A 19,192-nucleotide genomic window follows, 5' to 3' on the forward strand; every position below is an offset into this window, starting at 1 on the left:
AGCTAGGGCTGTAAAGTAATGGTGCTATCTTTAATGATCGGCTGGGGAGCACAATATCTAGTGACAGGCAGGTTCCCTCTGCAAAGTCTCTGTCACAGTGGAAAGGCTCATCCTAAATCTTGCTCTCATTGCTACGAGCAGCAGGACAATATCTCACTCCAGAGACAGAACTTCAGGTTTTTATGGGTGCTTGGGTAATTGAACAGCAGGAGGTAAAAAGGTCTAATCCACTTACCCGTAAAAGAAGTGTATCCAAACTAAATGACTGCTGAATTAATATTGGTATTCTCTTTTTTATCTTAGTGTTTTGTTGCTAAGATATGTTTATGAACTATTCGGGCTTGGTACTGGAGCAATGATATCATATATCATATACACTACATGTGTCCTGGTGTAAATAAGCCTGTCAGTTCAGCCACTAGTTCATATATAACAGAGGACAGGACTGAGAGATGGTGGCAGTGCCGCTTTATGGACTCTCAAGCCACACTTGTCAGGGAAACTGACCGACAAGACAGCTCAGATGGGCACAGTGAATAGGCTTTGTCTCTGTAGTTTACAATTATCCAACAGAGACACTATACGGCATTTCTACCTCTACTCAGAAACATCAGCTGAAACCGACTCACTGTTGCATTTGAGGGGAGACAGCATGAAGTGATTACCAGATTTTTCCTTCCACAACCAAACTAAATATTGACGTGTATTAAGCAAGACAATTATCCTAATGTAAAAGATCCTAATATGACCGTCACAATGCTACAATGCATAATTATCAACACGCCATCTAGATATAGAAACAATTGCTTTCCCACAGAAGCACACAATATTCAAATATTCGAAGACAGCAAAGACAAATATTGACAAATTTACTTTTTTGCCCTTTTGCTCTGAATTAATATATCAGTGTAATTACTAATTAAGTGCTTTATTATGGATAAGGAGTTCAGCAACGAGCAAAGATAAAATAATGTATCCATGCACTTAACTCAATTAGAAGCCATAAATCCCCAGGAGTTATGATACTTGCAATCATTGAATCATTTTTGATTAAAAAGGATGTCTCTGTAAAGACTGGAGGGCTTTAACAGATGAAATCCAATTAATATTCAGTGAAATGGCCCAGCAGGGATTCACTTTCTAACCAGGAAATCCTCAACCCCCTGTGCAGCCTTGCTGGCAAATAAAATGTGCTATCAAAACATGATAATTACAGTGTTGTCACAGAAAAGACAAACAACAGTAGTTTGACTTTTTTATTTATCTGTGAGTAACAGTAAATCAAGCACAAAGGTCTTAACAAAACTCATTATGCTCTGTCTTTCTTTTAAATTTCACCTACATCCAGTCCGATGTGCGGGGGGGGGGGGGGGGGTTGACTTTGCCAATGTGACTTTCAGCCTCAGTAAGGGACACATGCATACATGTCCTCAACAGAAAGACACGCAGAATCAACCTGCAACATGAGACAGGTGCTGCTCAGCTACTGTCCACAGTCCACTGTTACACTCACATATATGCAGCAAAGCACATGACGGAACATTAGATATGGGGGAACAGAGAAAAGCAACAGAGTGTCATATTTGAGAAACTGAAACCATTTACTGTTTGAAATTTGGGGTTAAATTATTTAAGTGACAACTGCACTACCATATTGCTTAATTTTCAGAATGCCTAATCAATAAAATCATTTTAGCACTACATCTATAAAAAGATTAAACACTAAAACTTTCCTTACTTTGTTTTCCTCTGAGCTAACATGTGTTGGAATCTAATCATATCCTGAAAATGTCATCTCCTTTGAAATGTGTGGAGAGCATCTGTCTCTGGCACCTTTGAAACCCAGAGAGAAACATCTGTCTGATGTTGTAACATGCCCAAAGTTCCCAAAAATCAGCATATTTGCATTCATCTATATATCTCATTCTAACACATGGCCCAGTACAAATAAAGTTCTAAGTTAGAACATTTTAAAACTAAATAATTGTTCTGTTTCACACTCCCTAATAAGCTTCCCCTTTTACTTTGAAATCTTTGCCAGGGAATGGAATATATTTTTCTCTTTTTGAAATTATGATTGGTCTTGTGTGGACATGGAGCAGATGGTGTTATCTACCTCATGGGCGGAAGGAGCAACAAGTGTGCAATTAAAGTCCTGAAGAAATGCCTTCAGTTCAAAACAGCTCAGAAAAGTAAACCAATTCAGCCATATACTGCAACACTAATAGTTCATTCCTGGTGCATTTGGAGAGGAAAATTGACATTAAGAATCCTAATACATGGCAAAATTAAATCAGCGAAAATGCAAGAAAGCTAATGAATAGTTATGCAATTTTAAGTGCTGAGCAATATGTTGACTGTCCCCCACTGAACAGTTTTTGCATACATACTTAAGAGGTAATCATCCTTCCATAATGGCCTATCCAGCATTTTTTCATGCTAAAGGAAGTTTCTTAATGAGAAACTTAGTGTGGAAGAACTCAGATAGTCGATTTCAAATGAGTTTAAATGTGAAAAGGTGCAATACAAGTAGTGAGCAGCACATTTGATCTGCAGTACATCTTTCAAGTGCTTTTGCTAGACAAGGTGGCATGGCAAATAGGCTACCTTGTGCAAGCAGCAACAGCTTTGCTCCATCTTTCATTCAAGCTGAATCAGTATCAATCACGTAACACTCCAGCGATAGATAGGCAATCTAACAACAATAGGAGCAAAAATAACTTCACTCACTCAATCCTTGACCTTACGGAGCAAGCAGTCAGTTTGGTTAAAAGCCACAGCTATCACATAAAAATGGATTTTTTTGGATCAATTGCAGTGGAAACATTTTAACTAAAATGGTCATAGAAAGCTGTCACCAATAATTAATTGCTGTTGTCATGGATTTATACACCGCCTCCTCTAGAGCAGCCCATAACGAAGAGTGTTTTTCACTATAGGCTATTCAAACTTAAAAAAAAAGCAAGCATGTTTTCAGCACAGCAAAGGAACTGCCTTTGGACATGGAAGTATCTCAGCATGTGTAGAGCAGGAGGAGAGACAATTACCATAAAATAATAATGTATATGCCACTGTTGAGACGCCACACAGGACACAGGAAGTGGTGAAACATTTAGGTCACGCCAAGTTCAAAGACAATCACAGATGCAGCAGTGTGAATTGAGGATACCACAGATGATATCAATTTGTTAATGACAGAACAAATATGCTTTAACAGAGCAGTATAAGAATTTCAAGAACATGAGCAAAACAAAGCAAAAACACCACTTAGAAAGAAATATGACTATGATGGTTCATTAAGTATCGATAGATACGACAGCGGCACGTTCTAATATGATAATTATAGCTTTATAAGGACATTTGTGTCTTGCTGAAGACACACAAGATATGGTAGCTTCAGTCACCGTTAAGCTTGACCGTGTGTCTCCAGTATGCTAGGTACTGTAACAAGATGCACCTGTGTCATGAGTCTTGCCAACAAACATTTCTTAATAAATCCCTTTGAAAACTGCAAGTAGACAGATTAATTAGAATGATATATCCACTGTGGAGTGAGCTCTTTGATGTCTAAAATTAAATTTTTACAGGATGTGACTTCTGTAATGCCATTGTCACAGTGCTAAGGTTTCAAAATGAACTTGAGGGAAACACAGACAGTGGCCCAAAGTTAATTTGAGGAATGTACTAATGCCAACTCTGATGATGCTAACAGTCAATACCATTACATGTCAACCATCTCTGCTAGTACCAATAGCAATATCTCATGACTAACATTCTTAGATTTAGAATCAACAGCAAATTAGTGCTATCCCACAAGTACCCCGATTTTAAATCATGGAAAAGAAAAATTATGAATAATTAGAAGAGAGCTCATGACAATAACTTCTATTTTTGTCTTATGTCTTCAGTCCAAACAAATCTAAGCCACAGCTCCCAAGGTTTCAAACATATCAATATTCAGATAATGCCTTTAATCTGTGGCCAAGTGAAACCCGCATCCAAAATCATCCAAACACTACAGGGAGTTTCCACTTATAAATTATAAAGATATATGAGATCAATAGTCAATGAATTTTAATACGTCCTCCCTTTTATAATACAACCTAAATTATCAGAGATGATCTTTTCAGATGGAAAAAAAGTGGAACAAATTTATGGCCAAAAAAAAAAAAAAAAAAAAAAACATCCCAGAAACAGCTGTTTGATGCATTTTGTTTTCTGGGGTCAACAGACAATTAATAAAAGGAGAAATGTGTATGTTTATGAAAACACATACAGCACTACAGTGTGACAACTCAATTCAAATGTGTAAGCAAATTGCACCTTTTAAAGTTAATTTGATCTTGACTTTCTCAAACCCAATCTGACAAATCAACAGTTGACTGCTGCATTTCCCAGCCAGTCCCTTTACAGTCTTACTGGTGACTAAGGCCACTTAGCAAACCTTAAAGCTAAATGCTACAACCAGGATACCAACACATTTATAGTGACAATGCTAATATGCTAATTTTAGCAGGTATAATATTTCTCGTTCACCTTCGGGTTGTGCATTAACATGGTAGCATTTGCTAAATAGTAATAATACACATTGACTGATTGAACAGTCATTGTCAGGCATAGCACTGCTAAAACAAGAAACGCTGTTAAAAGCAGGAATTTTAAACACATATTATGATTGACAGGAATAAGCAAACATTCTGTATTGAAACAAAACAGGAGATTCTCATAGCAAAAACTGTCTCAAAAAAAAAAAAAAATGAAGCATTTCTATGATGTTTTGAAATTTATCATTCTGCACAAAGTTTTATGAAGTTCAAGGTCTTACCTGCAAACGGCATTATTTACTTAATTTTTCGATCACCGAACTGCAGTAGTTCAAAACACTCTTGTTTGTGACTTTGCCAGATGGTAACCAAAAGGTCAAAGACACAAATGGGGCTCACTGCAGAGGGATCAATTCAGTAGGATACCCGTGAGTCTATAGCAGATCCCCTTGGGAGAGACCGCACCAAAGGCTTTTCTGAACTCGGCAAGCTACAAAGAGAGACCCCCTACATCTACCCTGATTCCATGAAGGCAAACAGCACCAGGCTTAGAGATGCCTACACCTCATTCACTCACTTACAGGCTCCCAGGAGTCCATTCAGCAAATCACAGGGGTAAAACTAATTTAACATTCAACTAAAAATATTTAGTCAACAAACTCCTGCTGCGTGGGTAATCATTAGCCATGTTATTGGATAATCACACAAAGAAAGAGAACATATATCACTGAAATAGGTAATGTAAGTCATGTATAATCAACTAACCATACATGAAATCAAAAACAAATCAATATCAAAGCAAGTGTTAAATTTTCTTGCAACTTTTAAATATTATGAAACCCCAGGTCACTTATGTGAAATTGTGTACCACAAATATTTTAAATGTCTGCAAATACAATATGTATGTTGCTTACCAATTTGTCACATGCCATCAAACGTGAACACAAAGAGCCAAAGGTCCATCAAGAAGATTATTCTTCATGGAAATGAAGCTGTGTTTTGTCCAACACACAAGAACCACAAAGAAATCCTACTGCCTCACTCTCACTGTACGTTCTATGAGCTACTTTTTACTTAATGAGGTGTCATGTACAGTTTATATAAAAGGTATGACCTTATTAAATTGTGAGTGAGAGTGAAGCAATAGCAGGGGAAAGATAAATGGCAGGGTTGTATAGAATCTCATTTTGCCTGTAACATCCATGGGACAAAAGGCTGTCATTCAGATTGTTCAGAAATGTATCAATGACATTTGTGGCTCCAATCAAATGGTTCTTTGGAATAAAATATATAATAAATATTTCAATATCACATTCACTTAAAGGGGATCAATTTTTATTAAGGTGGCCCGAAAAAGATAATTAGTAGAGAAACCTTAATTTTCATTTAAGTGCAGCCAAATAACATTTATTAATCTCTGTTAATAACAGACAATTGTACAATCGAGAAGCTGGGTTCTTTGATATATGCATTGCATATAGCAAATTACCCCAAAAAAAGTATTCACAAAGCTATAGTAGCAAGTTTTGCTATAAATGCAGAAGCTAAGAGGTTATTTCCCAAAGAGGCAAGCTGCTCTTTAACTGCTTTCCTGAGACCACGCCAAGCTTTCCCAACCCTATTCTTGTAATTCTTTTTCTTTAACTTGATTCTTGACAGCCAATTCAATTAGGCTGGATATGTGTGGGTGTAAAAAAGGCAACATGACAAACCCAGAAGATGGATGGCAACCTTTGCTTCACCATTAAAAATCACAATTGCGGCATATTGAAGCACAATCCATTGGCGTATTACCAGCAGTAGCAAAATGAGCACAGCTTGGACTGCAGTGCCAGACAGGGTCACTTTGTTTCAGCTGTTTTTGAAAAAGATCTTCATACTACATTTTCGTTTAGGGCTGCAAGTGGTGGAGACCACATTTGGTATAATCGCCACTGTTAATTAAAAGTTTGGCAAAAAAAAAAAAAAAAAACCCCAAGGTGAACTGACAAGGCTTTAATTCAGTAACTGTTTCATTTTCCAAAGGCACAGTGACTCATCAGCCACCTGACCTTAACGGCTGTCCCCAGGGACATGCTGTCTGGCTGAGTTCCTGTCGGAGTCGTCGGGCGCCAGGGAGGAGCTGACCTGTTGGTAGATGAAGGAGTAGAGGCTGACGTCAGGGCGTTGACTGAGGCAGCTCTTGCACACTGAGCTGTAGTACTGTCCCAGCAAACCATATATGTCTCCTGTGGTGGAGACAAGGAGATTGTGTATGTTGATAGCCACAATTTTGTCTTAAGATGACATTTACATCAAATCTTGAGTAAATCGTATTCCAAAACAGTTATTACAGTGTCACTATTCCAAGCATCAGTGCAATCAAAAAAAAGTGCGCAAAAAAAAGAAAAAAAAAAGAAAAGTATTTGTATAGAAACAATAAGGAGGCTAGATGATTGTCTTACCAACACTGATGTTCCTCTGAGTGAGGAAAGAGTGCATTTTGTGGACATCTGTCATGAGCTGGCTGTCACCAAAGGTGAAGTAGACTATATCTCGACCCGCCTCAGCAGCTGCCAGCATCTGGAGCATAGCTGGAGGAAAAGAAAAGCTGTGTTAAAATCCAACAGTGATACTGTTTCAATGCACTGAAAGGACTGGCCTTGTACGGCTTATATTTTCCAGATTTGTTCAACTTCCTATTTGCAAAAACACAGCAAGGTTTAAATAAACCAAGGCCTGAAGAATCATCCAATAGTTGACTTACCACAAAAGTAATAGGCAGTACCCTCTGTGACATGTACAGTAAGAGGTAAATAAATCAGAGGAATAGGTCTCACCCCCACTGAGAACTCTAGAATAGTTACAAAGAGAGGCTAGGTCTGGCCCTGCAGAGCTGTGAATATTTTAAGAGACTGGAAATATGTCTGCTGATTAATGAAGGTTGGGACAGTGGTAAGTTAACGAGCAAAACTGAATCAACATTTTCAGAAGAGGGCTAAGATGAATATGTCTGCATGCAGCAGTTTTTCTCCTGTGTTTTTTTCCCACTGCTTTCTTCAAAAAAAAAAGTAGACCAAAAAAAAAAAAAAAAAAAAAAGTGAGGCTACAGAAGGTAAACCCAGGAGGAGAACAGCATTTGAATTATGAAGCTCTTCCCGGGAGGCATTTCATTAAGCAGACAGTTAGTGGCGGCGCTTATGAAAGGCTGTAGCCTGCTAATTATCCAATATTCATGGCTGTATGTAAAGTCTGCAAACACAGGGACCCCAAGTCATGTAGAAAGAGAGAAGCAGAGCTGCTACTGCAAATGGTTAGCATAAACTCTCCTGAAGCTCCCTGCTCAGCAATGGTGATACAAGGCTCAGCCAAAATGCTGGAACAGATTGATGGGCTCGAGAAGGCGATCAATTTCACTATTAATGAAACTTATTAACTTTGTCATTTGATCAATATAAGGAAGGCGACAGATAGACCTTAAGTAAATGAACGCATTCCCCAAAGACAAATGGATGCCCACACTGATCTGCTGGAGCTGTTCAATCTCAAATTTATTGTTATATCCAGGAAGAGAATCTGCTTACAACACCAAGTGTACAAAGGCGAATAGAGCACATTTCTCAAGGTGTACCTACGACTGTGTTACGTCAGTGCTTACCTTTCAGATGTGGATCACCCCCAAACACCCCACAACCCCAGTTGCCAGTAGCCACTGCTGAAAGGTTTTGGCTTTGTTCCTCAGGGCGAGCAAAGCCACAATAGGCCTGAAAGCAGACAGTAAAGATAGGAAGAAGGCAGTAAATTAAGAAACAAGAACATGTAGAAAAATACATTTCAATATGACTGGACAAATGTTCTGTAGCAGACGCATTACACAATGCACATGACAGTAAGCATAGTGTAAAACAGTTGACCTGTCTCAAATCATTTACTATTCTCTATATAGTAAACCTTTAGTTTAATCAGCACATACAGAATCATCATTATACAGTACCATGGAACTGTTATTCAAATGCAAGACATTCCACAATGTGATTTTTATAGCAATAAACATTACCATTTCTCTCATTTATGAGAACTTCTGAGGATGAATATGTTAGGAACTCAAGACAGACAAATTAAATATATGTGCGTAATGCTCTAGGTAGCAAACATAGGGGGTGATTTCAGACACAATAAACAAAGCCCTAAAACTAGTGTCTTGAGTGGTTGGCCTGGCTGAACTTCACAACTATCCCCTCAGTTTTTTTCTGAAGTCAGCGTGGGTTACATGTTGTACATTACAAACTAAAACCAGACATGAACAAGAGCATCTGAGATGAAATCGATGGGTAATAAGTCACATGAATAATAATTTCTGAAAGCAGGACATTGTAAATAAAAGATCTAAATGGGGCTCTGGACATTAATGTTCATACTGGAAATTAAGGGAATAGTGAATATTAATTGTAGGTGCCCATCCTCCACTGACCAGTCATAATTAAATCAATCTTCTTGTAAAAGGGCAAGTATGACAATTAGCTGAACAATAAGTCGAAATGGGATTGATCTTCATGCAGCAGGCTTGACAAAAATCAACATCTTGATTTTCTATTACATATGGACATCTCTAACCTGGGTGTTTGTACATATGGGAAGATTATAATTTTTTTTAAATTAGTGATGTAATTGTGATTAATCATCCTAAATTCAACTGGGTTCATTAAAATTTATTCTGGGCCTAATAGACAGTGTAATGAATAAGATGAAGCCTCTCTACATAATAATCCATCAGTCTGCACTCCACATGAACAACACTTAACATTATTCAAATGTTTACCCTGAGAATAGAAAACATAAGTCACTGTCTTCTTAGCTGACTTTTGTGATTGTTTGCCAATTACAAAGCAAATGGACAGTGAAAATGAATCTGTGAAAAACATTTAATGCTAAATAAAGCTAAAAACATAAATTAGTGCTGCTAAAGTCACAGAAGAACAACGTTCAACATCAAAGATCAATAATAAAATGCCCCACACAACGGTACTGTTCACTTGAGAACAAAACAAAATGCACTGACATCAACTCTTACTATATAGTTACTAACATCCATGTTTTTGCAAAACTTCAGTTAAAAAACACAAAACCTATGAAGAATGAAGTGGCACACAGAGGGAAGTAGGTGAAGAGACACAAATGACAGAAAAACAAAAACACAAAAAATAAAAGAAAACCTTGTTTAGTTCTCGGTTGACTCTCTCTGGGTGAAACTGTTCAAGAAAGTTCCTGAACTGCAGTGCATCAATGGCCACAATCTCTGTGCATCTTCTCTGCCAGCCATCTCTGAAACAAACCACAGATGGTTTTGCACCATTTTACAAACATATAACCATTAAATGGCATGTTTGATCAGACACAGCATTTAGTTATTTCAGAATAATAAGTTCTTAAAGCATCTAGGTACAATAAATACCTTGGAGTCGTATCCTGGTGGCTACCACCCCACTGATAGGTTTGAGCATAGCCTTTGTATTTACTGTACTGTTGAGTACCTGTTGATAATCAACATTAACATCAGTCGCGCACCACAGCAAACCTTTAACAATAAGGTTAAATGTAAAATGACATTTTTTTGGTAATAATGAGTCTTCAGTGTGTGTGGCTTTAACATCTAACTGGACAAAACGGGCATCGTTGTCTCATGACAAGAGGATTGAAGCATTTTTTTGTACATTAAAAATCAAAGATCTTATGCTCTACTCTGGGCAAAAAGAGAGTTACTTTATTACTTTTTCAAAACATTATAGTGATTTTAGAAAATAGATACCGCATAAACAGCATTAAATTTATATGATGATAAAAACACCATCAGACAGCCCTGACTGTGCATACACCTGACCTTTACTAGTCTTCCAAAAATATCAAACTGTATAATCAATCATATTTGCATTTGAAAGGAACAACCTTCAAGAACAATATGAATTGTGCTTTTGAGTTTTTATGCAGCCCATTTGTCATTTATAGTGGGAAGCTGATACATCCTGTTCAGGGAAAGTGTGATTATTTGAAATGATTTCTAAATAACAAATAGGTTGCATAAAAAATAAATAAATAAATAAACCAGCAGGTTAAATTCACAATGTTGCAGAAGGTTGTTCCATTCATGTGTAAATACATCAAAACAAATATTTGTGTTGGACTAGAGACTGCAAAAGGTAAAAAGCAGAATTCATTGCCATTCTGAGGCAAATCTGTACAGAAGTGAAGTTTAACTGTAATAATATTGCCAATTATAACACTATTTCCCTCCTTTAAAAAAATAAAAATTGTCATTAACTAGTGGATTTAAAAAAGTAGTAAGACAGCGCTAGTTTCTCCAAAGACCATTTTCAAACATGTAGTACCCCCATCCACAATGGTAAAGGTAGATTTTATGCAGAGTCAAGAAAAAAAAAAGTCCCTTTTCCACAATCTACTGCCTGGTCAGTACTTTATTAAATTAAATCATATGATTTCGCCTACTATTTATACTTCTGACTGTCCCAACAGCTGTCAGATCTAGCAATCAAGGAAAACTACTTTTGCAAATTTCAGTGGAGAGGTAAGATCCATTATCTTCCCTACTGTATGCCAAGGGAAATATGATTTACCACATGGCCACAACGTAGCTAAGAAGACTTGGACTTTTAAAATGAGAGCCAAGAGATACGAGCAGGGCTTAATAAAGATGATGGAATTGAACAGTCCATTAGTGGAGGAGGTCTTGTGCAGTTCTTCCAGCTATAATTAATTCTGGGCCCCTGTAATAAAGTTAAGTGGGCATAAGTGGAGGCGAGGGAGAGGTGGCTAGCAAGATGTCTGAAGGTGACTCCATCAAAGCAAGAAGACCTGAGGCAGTGGTATGACTGCTGATCAGGAGGGTGGATGCTCTGATAAACTCACTTCCTGTTCTAATCCAAGCCACTTTCCATGCAACGTTAACATTTATGGTTAATGGGGGCTAATAGGCATTTGCTTTGTAACAGTGGTTGAAGTCAAAATATACAATGCTGATATTATTGAAAATATAGAGAATTTATTAAGCTAAATTGAAAAAGTTTTTAAACATCAATTTAATGCTTGCAGATTTTGTTAAAGCTTCACCTGAACAAGAAATTTTTATCCCACATACTATGGTTAATTCAGATTAACCTTGTGGATTTACCAATGATATCGGCTGCCTGAGATCAGGTGTGAAATGTGAGTCTGACACTGGTTCTGTACTTGCCTTGAGAAAGACCAGCTGTGGTCAGAATACTGGATAAGAAATTCACCACCACCTAGATTTTGGAGTGTGCTTTTTGGTTTTTATACTGAGAGAGATAATGATAGAATAATAACAGAATTTGAGTAGATTTCCTTTAGTTTTAGCTATTACTGTTATTGTGTGACACTATTTTTCTTACTGCAGAAGCAACTGCACCTGTTTTGACAAACAGCCTTGGACAAATAAAGAAGAAGACTGACAGAAGCCATCAGCCTCCTGCTGGGGTTCTTTCAGTCAAGCTCTTGTTACTGGATATCTTTTCTGGCCGCTGCTAGTCAACACTGAAGTACAGTGTGGCAATTACTCTACAGAAATGCCCAACAGAGCAATCAGGACAGGCCAATCTCCAACTCCTGACTGATATGACTCTCCCCATTGCAGCCAATCAAATTTTGCTGGAATGATGTAGAAAACAGTTTTTTAGTCTCCCATTGAGCCAGGATGGGGTAAATTGAAGATGTGCAGTGTGAATTCCATGCTGTGCGTGACTAGAAATGCTCACTATCCCTATGTCAAATTATAGGTTAAGCATGAGAAAAATGAATCTAGGGCCTTACTGATCAGAACTAGAGCAACAAAATCATAAATAATTAAATAGTAGAGCTTCTTCGCTGGAAATTATTGTTTAACAAGGTGTGGGAATAATTTGTGTACTGACCTGTAATGATCAGACATTCATTATGATCCAGGGCTTCAGTGAAGAGGCGCGAAACAATAAGCTCAGGGTTGATGAGAAAACGAATTTCCTCTTGGACTAAACCAGAACTGGTGACTCCTCCTCCTACAAACCGGTTGGCAAAATCCACCTGAAAATCACAACAGATGAATAAGAATCAGGAAAACAGTAGGAAACATCAATGCGACCACAAACAAACTTTAGCTTCCTTTGTTAACATCCATGCAATCACAGACAATATTTAGTCTCCCTTGTAACTGCACATGCATGGTTAATAAGCATCCACAGAAATGTGAATCACCCGTATATTGACTGGACTTCCCAAGAGAAACAGCAATATCTATTTGAAATTATCTGAGCTTCGTGTCTATGGTGAAATTTAAAATTTCACAAAATTGGACAAAAGGAGAAACACTGCTCATGAAAGGGTCTCAGCCCTTTTCCTTTCTGTGTGTCAGAATCCCTGACAAGCTGACTGGAAGGTGGCCCAAGGTGTACACATTACTCAGACGTTTGTCTCCCATGCCAAAAAGAGCTCTCCCCAGGAGCAGCACTTAAGTGTGCTGCTGCCAACAGCAAACATCAAAACAAGAGAGCAGTCCTACAGTCAAAGTAAACATCTCCCTCCAGTCATATCAGGCTGATAAATTGAATGCTGACGGATGCCTGTGATATCTTTTGCTGTTTTTGTTCTCCCAGTTTTGTACAGATCTTTCAATGACTTGGGATTCACTTGTTTATTTTACTCTGTTTAATTAAAAAAAATTGCTTGTCTCACTGTCTCAGTTCAGACAGACGCACGGCAACTCATTGTTTTAGTTTAACAAAAAAAAAAAAAAAAAAAGCAGCCATGTGGAAGATATATTCCAATTGCAGAACTGACAGTTGTTCATTGGCCTGCAGATAGCCCAGACCAACCACATTTCAAACCCAGGAAGAGGCTGCGAAAGGGAGAGCAGCAGTCAGAGCAGATCTCCCTAAACTGGTCACTCAACTCTGGGACAGGAAGCCAACCTCTGAAGTCTGCTTTGACAGGCTGTCAGCGTCAGTAGTCTCCCACCCCATCCCACCCCATCCCACCCCAGAAGAGCATCCATCAATCTGAACTAAACCTTCTCCCGGAGCTGGTCATGTGTACACATCAACTGTCAGCTTGTGGCAACTGGAGGCAAACAAAAGGTGAAAGGCAGAGCAAGCCATTCTGACAGGAAATAGGAAGCATGGCTGACACAGAGAGCAGAGGAGGCTCAAAGGTCTTGACCCAAGTCCCTGCACATACTCCCTCCGATATATGTCACAGACCCCCTTCAAAGGCCTGAGCAATCTGGGTAAAAGAATCCAGATTGAAGTGGCTCAGTGACGCACTACACCAGAGGAAAAAAAAGAGGACAGGAACTAAACACAAGGCGGAATCTCTCTCAAACTACGAGATCTTGAAAAAAAAAAAAAAGTCTTCAAATTAAAATCCCTTTAAATCACACTATCATGTTTTCTTTCCACAAGTGAACACTAATAGCACATCATTCCTCTTCTGTCTTACCTGAAGCATTCCATAACCACCACCCTCAATAGTCCCTTGACAAGTAATGTGGAGCTTTGTAAGCGGAGTCTGTGAGCTGAAAAACAAAGGATTACATTTTCAAGTTAGACTATAGCTGAGAGACTGAATCTTTGCTAACTTTGACACAGCAAGCTAGATCGAGCAGACAGAATTTCCTGCCAAAACAAACACAGTTCTACTACAACTATTACTTTTCTATAATTACAGTGACAAAATACCTTTTCCAATTAATGGGTTTATCCAAACGTTTTCGTGTGAAAGTTACCAGTCCAGTAGGTTCTGAAAAGCAAAACATAGTAAAGTAAAAGTCAAAATTATATCTTCTAATCAAATAAGAATGCATTACTGATCACTGACAACAGTCTGAACACTTACTTTGCTCAGTAACACTTCTGAAATAGCACATCAGGGTTTTCAGCTTCTCAATCTTTTTTGAAGAGGAGCCCTCAAACAGCCTAAAGTCAAAGATAAAATATGAACTTCATAAAGTCTTATTGATATTAAAACTGAAAGGCATAGTTTTTTATAGATATAAATATATAGTTAGATGACATTACTGCCAACCACCAACTCTTAAAAAAAAAAAACTACATCTAAGACCAGGAAAATGACTCAGTATAAACAGTGCAACAGACAGACACACAAAGCCTCTTCTTTGGACATGTAAGTTCAGTCATGCTTTAACTTTTGATATGAATTAGTTCATCTCTCACTCAGCTTCCTTTTCACTCACTAGCCGATTATGTAGGAGCTCCTTCACTGTTACGACAATGGAGTTGCCCCAGGCTTGCCATCACAGAGTCACACTTGTGCCACTTCACAGCACTCACATAAAAAAGAAAGAGGGAAACCAAGCTTCCTCCTTGGGGATACATTAAGAAGCCCTGTGTCCATTTTAAGCAACAGAGACCTCAGGAGGCAAAAGGTCAGTCCCCATGAAAAGTAACACAAACACACACACAGAGCTGCTGGTAGTGAGGTGCAGTGGGCGGGCTTGAGAGCACTTTCAGCACTAAGCCCACCATCTCCATCTCAGGCAAACTCTATATAGAGCCCCACAGCTTCACATGCTACATTAAAAAAATAAATAAATATGAATGAAATAAAAGCTGATACACTTAGGTCCCTTCAGGGTTTGAGAAACTCATTCATCGAAGTCTTACAATAATTTCTCTTTTTTGTCAGTGTGGCCCCTAGAAACAATCGTGTGTCATGTAGCCTTCAGGGCAACGCCTCTAACATAAGATAACCAATAGTGAGAGCAGGCTTTTAGTTAAAAATAAATAAATAAATCACAAGGCTTTGGGGATTAGAGACTTAATACACACTTATATAATACATATATTCCCCATAGACCTGCAGAAAGCCATGAAGTAACAGGAGTGAGGTATAAGTGACTAATTTAGTTTACCTATACTGTGAGCACTGCTGTAAAAATAAAAATGGAGTTTGGATCTCACAAATCTTCACCAAATATGACAAAGCATTTAATATGTCTCACCAAATTGGTGATCCAGGACAAGTTTTAGCAACAGAAAGGAGGGCACTGGAACTCCTTTCACCTCACAGCAAAACATTTATGTGAATGAATTACTGATGTGATTGAACTCTGTTACAGCCCTCTACAAAAGAGCCAATGGCCATCTCCATTGTCAAAACAAGCCATCTGGGTCAATGTTAATCAAATTCTTTCTTCCATTTACGTAATTACAGTGTGATGCCAGCAGAGATGGGGGACATGACTGCACTGTGATCTGCAGACTGACTTTGCATTACACCACCCAGCTCTACAGCCACGTTTTGATAGCATTTATAAAAAACAAAAGCCATCCACCTATATATGGTTGGCAATTCTGAACAAAAAAGCTCTGGCTCTACAAATAAAGGTTTTATTATTCTAGTAAGACTCAAGTGCTAGAAAAAGAGATGCTGACAGTGTCCTAATCAACTAAAGCACTAAAGCAATTAATGACATTGTGTAGAAGTTTGTTCAGAAAATCAACAAGGTTTATGATAAAAGACCAGACTTTCCACATGGACACCATCTTGACTGTCTCTCACTTTAGGCAGAGCTGTGGTTAATTTATTCTGCTAACAATAATGTGGTGACTCTACAAATAAATTGAAACATTTACTTCTGGTAGGAAATGCAGGCTAAAAGAAAGTTATTCCCCGTGCTTAATAATAATGTACAATTACGCAACTTTTTAAAAAACCTAAAATCAAGCTAATTCCAGTGTTTAAATAAATCTGGGTGTAAAAAAAGACTGTTCATTGTGTTTGTAATGTCTGCTGTAACATGCAGCCAGAAAACAAAATGATTAGCGAGGAAAGCATATACAGTAGTGCCCCCTCATGGATATGTGAATAAGCAGTTGTCACAGCAACATCACCTACACACAATTACATAACTTTTATATATATACATAAATAAATAAAATTCACATCAGGCATTACCTGACAAAGTTGATGTCTGGGTAGTTGTAGTACTCAGTCTTTCTGGAGTTGCGTCGAGGGAAGGTGCAGAAAAAAGCGTTGGCAAGCAAACATGCCACCTGCTCCTGAGACATGGTGATGGAGTGGTTCATGCCTGCTTTGAGGAGGGGTATCGGCTAGAGGAGATACAGAAGTACTACTGAAGAAGGTCAAAATAATCTGATTGTCAATTTGCTAAGTGAGACAAAGTGTGTTGCTTAAATACACAGATTTTGCACCACTTTGAGCTTCTTTAATCAGCCATCATAATTACAATCAAGGTCTATTCATATTTACATGTGATGCATACTCAAAGGTTACGGATTTATAAATAAAAACATGATCTGTGTAAACAAATCTGTAATTGCATTAAGACTATAGACCAGTAGCTCTGTTTGATTACAAGATGCATGGCCAAAATGACTGAATGTGTCCAATTTAGGAACACAATATTAAAAAAAAAAGATCTAATTCAACAACATATTTAATTGAACTATGGAAACCATGTAATAGTTCACTAGGTTGATTTTTTTTTTTTTAGCCACATTAACTCAAATTAATCAAACTAAATCAATTTAACACAGTTGTAAAATTTTAATTAGAGCATTAGCTGCCAGGACAAATGAACACATGAAAACATTGTAATGACACATTTTTAACCACAAAGACACACAGCTTTTCATCATTGTCACACCAAAGAACAAGAGACCAAAAGGACTATAAAACATTTGACAAATGACCATCAACTGCCATGTGCCTTGACCGCACCATTTCTAATTCCATTTCACAAGATTATTTGTCATGTCATGACCTTTGGGATCAACCTGGAGCCATGATCTACTATGTCACAGGCCAGTGAGTCGGTGTCTGCTGGTTAGTAATAGTTGTTACCTTGGTACAGAGCTCAGATCCTCTCAGTGCTAATTGCACCATGTCTGGCAGCAGGGAGCCAAACAGATGTTCAGCAGCATCAGGATCCAGGACCTTGAGTGAGCAAGAGATCTGTTTATGTGCGCGGTTTTATCACAAACCTCAGCTGTGACATCATTAGCTATTTGGGTTGATTAGTTTGAGACATAAGATTAACAGCACAGATCCATATCAAAATGTGAAGTTTTATGTGGGCTACAATTTTGTGGAGATACATCATCAGTCAATTACAAGCAACGGGAAGAAAACCAATGGGAAATAAACTATTTTATAGTAAAATAAACACCACCTGCCCTACAATATTGTACATGCAGATGTAAAACATCTTGTGAAAAATGAAAACCTCTATTGCAGAAAATGTCAGAATGATCAATCACAAAGCAATTTAATCAAGGTTGCACAACCATGCCAGCTGATTAAACCATCTTTCTGGAAGAGATGCAAATAACCAAGCTTTGAAACAGACAGGACATAGTGTTCCCAGGACAAGGAGCCTTGACTGGTGATTTAGCATAGGACATTTATATTATGGCAAAGGAAGCCTGACTAAACATTGTCATAAGTAATGACCTGGTTGACATCATAAACTGCTCCTACGGGCGTAATAAATGAAGGCAGTTGACAGGATGAGACGGTGGATATAGCTGAGGTAGTAGTCCAGCTCTTTAAATCAGCAGAAGCCAGTGCATCATATTAACTGAACCTACTCTGTGTATGACTTGATACAGGTCTGTACATCACAGCAAACTGACAAAGTAATCAAGCAAGATGCAGGGGTGTGGACAGTAAGAAACCAGAGACCTCATAAAGATTTAACACAACTCCTCATGCTCCTGTTTCTATTCCCCACAGGTCCGAGCAATAAAGCAATCTGTTTGACAGGTCTACGAACGTGTGACCATGTAAAAACAATACACTTGCATGCTCATAACCGTAAATTCAGAACTGGCTGGGCTACAGAAGGAGAAATGAGCAAAAATGATGCTGTCCGTCAATAGCTTTTCAGTTATTCATAAGGTGTGGATGCTGAGATGAATATTCAATGAAGATGTCCGGCCTGTCACTGTATGCCATTCATGTCTACTTGTCTCTGACACTCAAAATCATCCTGCTACAGTGTCTCCAATCTGGCATTTCCAGGGGAAAAATACAAAGTGAAAAATTGGGTACATTGCACTGTTAGTCATTCCTCATTTTACTTACGTGTTGCACTGGAAATACATCAAACATTTAGGATCCTGTGTAATTTTGTAAACTCACAAACTATATTCCTTGGGAATATAAGCATAGTTTTGAGTGTATTACAAAAACTGGACATGCAGCCTAATTGCTACTAGCCATTTAATGTATCAAATGACATTGATGGGCAGGGGTGTCAAACTTCCTTGAGGGCCACTGTCCTATTTGTTTTCAAACTATCCCTGACCCTGCAGCTTCTGGTTGGACAAACATCTGATCCAGGTAATCAGCAGTGGCTAGGGCAGGGATATTTGGAAACAAGCAGGACAGTAGCCATCGAGGACTGGATTTCGACACCTGTGCATTAAGTCAAGCTGCGAACAAAGTAAGGCACAGAAGCAAAAAGAAAAGTTTTAGGGGGAAACAATGTCTGTCCTCTTTGAAATAATAAGACTATAAATAATCCACATTCGTATCATTTGCAATAATATATGTGGCTATAAAAAGGGACTTGTGAGCATTTAACATGACACGTGAAATTTTGTTTTACAATGTTCACCAAA

The 19,192-nt window shown here is 38.1% G+C and overlaps 1 protein-coding gene across 5 annotated transcripts in view; it reads right to left on the minus strand.

Moving 5' to 3' along the window:
• Window positions 1-19,192, minus strand: part of LOC113135582 (poly(ADP-ribose) glycohydrolase) — a 48,547-nt gene that overhangs the window by 25,129 nt on the left and 4,226 nt on the right. For 3 of the 5 annotated variants that reach the window (XM_026315721.2, XM_026315720.1, XM_026315723.1), the window contains exons 7-17: window positions 17,412-17,504; window positions 16,503-16,657; window positions 14,421-14,500; window positions 14,264-14,324; window positions 14,025-14,100; window positions 12,467-12,614; window positions 9,976-10,054; window positions 9,737-9,845; window positions 8,182-8,287; window positions 6,989-7,117; window positions 6,672-6,772 (exon numbers count right to left, since the gene is read on the minus strand). In XM_026315721.2, the coding sequence (XP_026171506.1) occupies window positions 6,672-6,772; window positions 6,989-7,117; window positions 8,182-8,287; window positions 9,737-9,845; window positions 9,976-10,054; window positions 12,467-12,614; window positions 14,025-14,100; window positions 14,264-14,324; window positions 14,421-14,500; window positions 16,503-16,657; window positions 17,412-17,504 (1,137 nt within the window). Of the gene's footprint in view, window positions 1-6,595; window positions 6,773-6,988; window positions 7,118-8,181; window positions 8,288-9,736; window positions 9,846-9,975; window positions 10,055-12,466; window positions 12,615-14,024; window positions 14,101-14,263; window positions 14,325-14,420; window positions 14,501-16,502; window positions 16,658-17,411; window positions 17,505-19,192 lie in introns of all 5 variants that reach the window. The other 2 variants (XM_033325757.1, XM_026315722.1) reach the window with 1 other exon arrangement.

Source organism: Mastacembelus armatus, chromosome 19 (genome assembly GCF_900324485.2).
Source record: "Mastacembelus armatus chromosome 19, fMasArm1.2, whole genome shotgun sequence".
Classification (NCBI taxonomy): domain Eukaryota; kingdom Metazoa; phylum Chordata; class Actinopteri; order Synbranchiformes; family Mastacembelidae; genus Mastacembelus; species Mastacembelus armatus.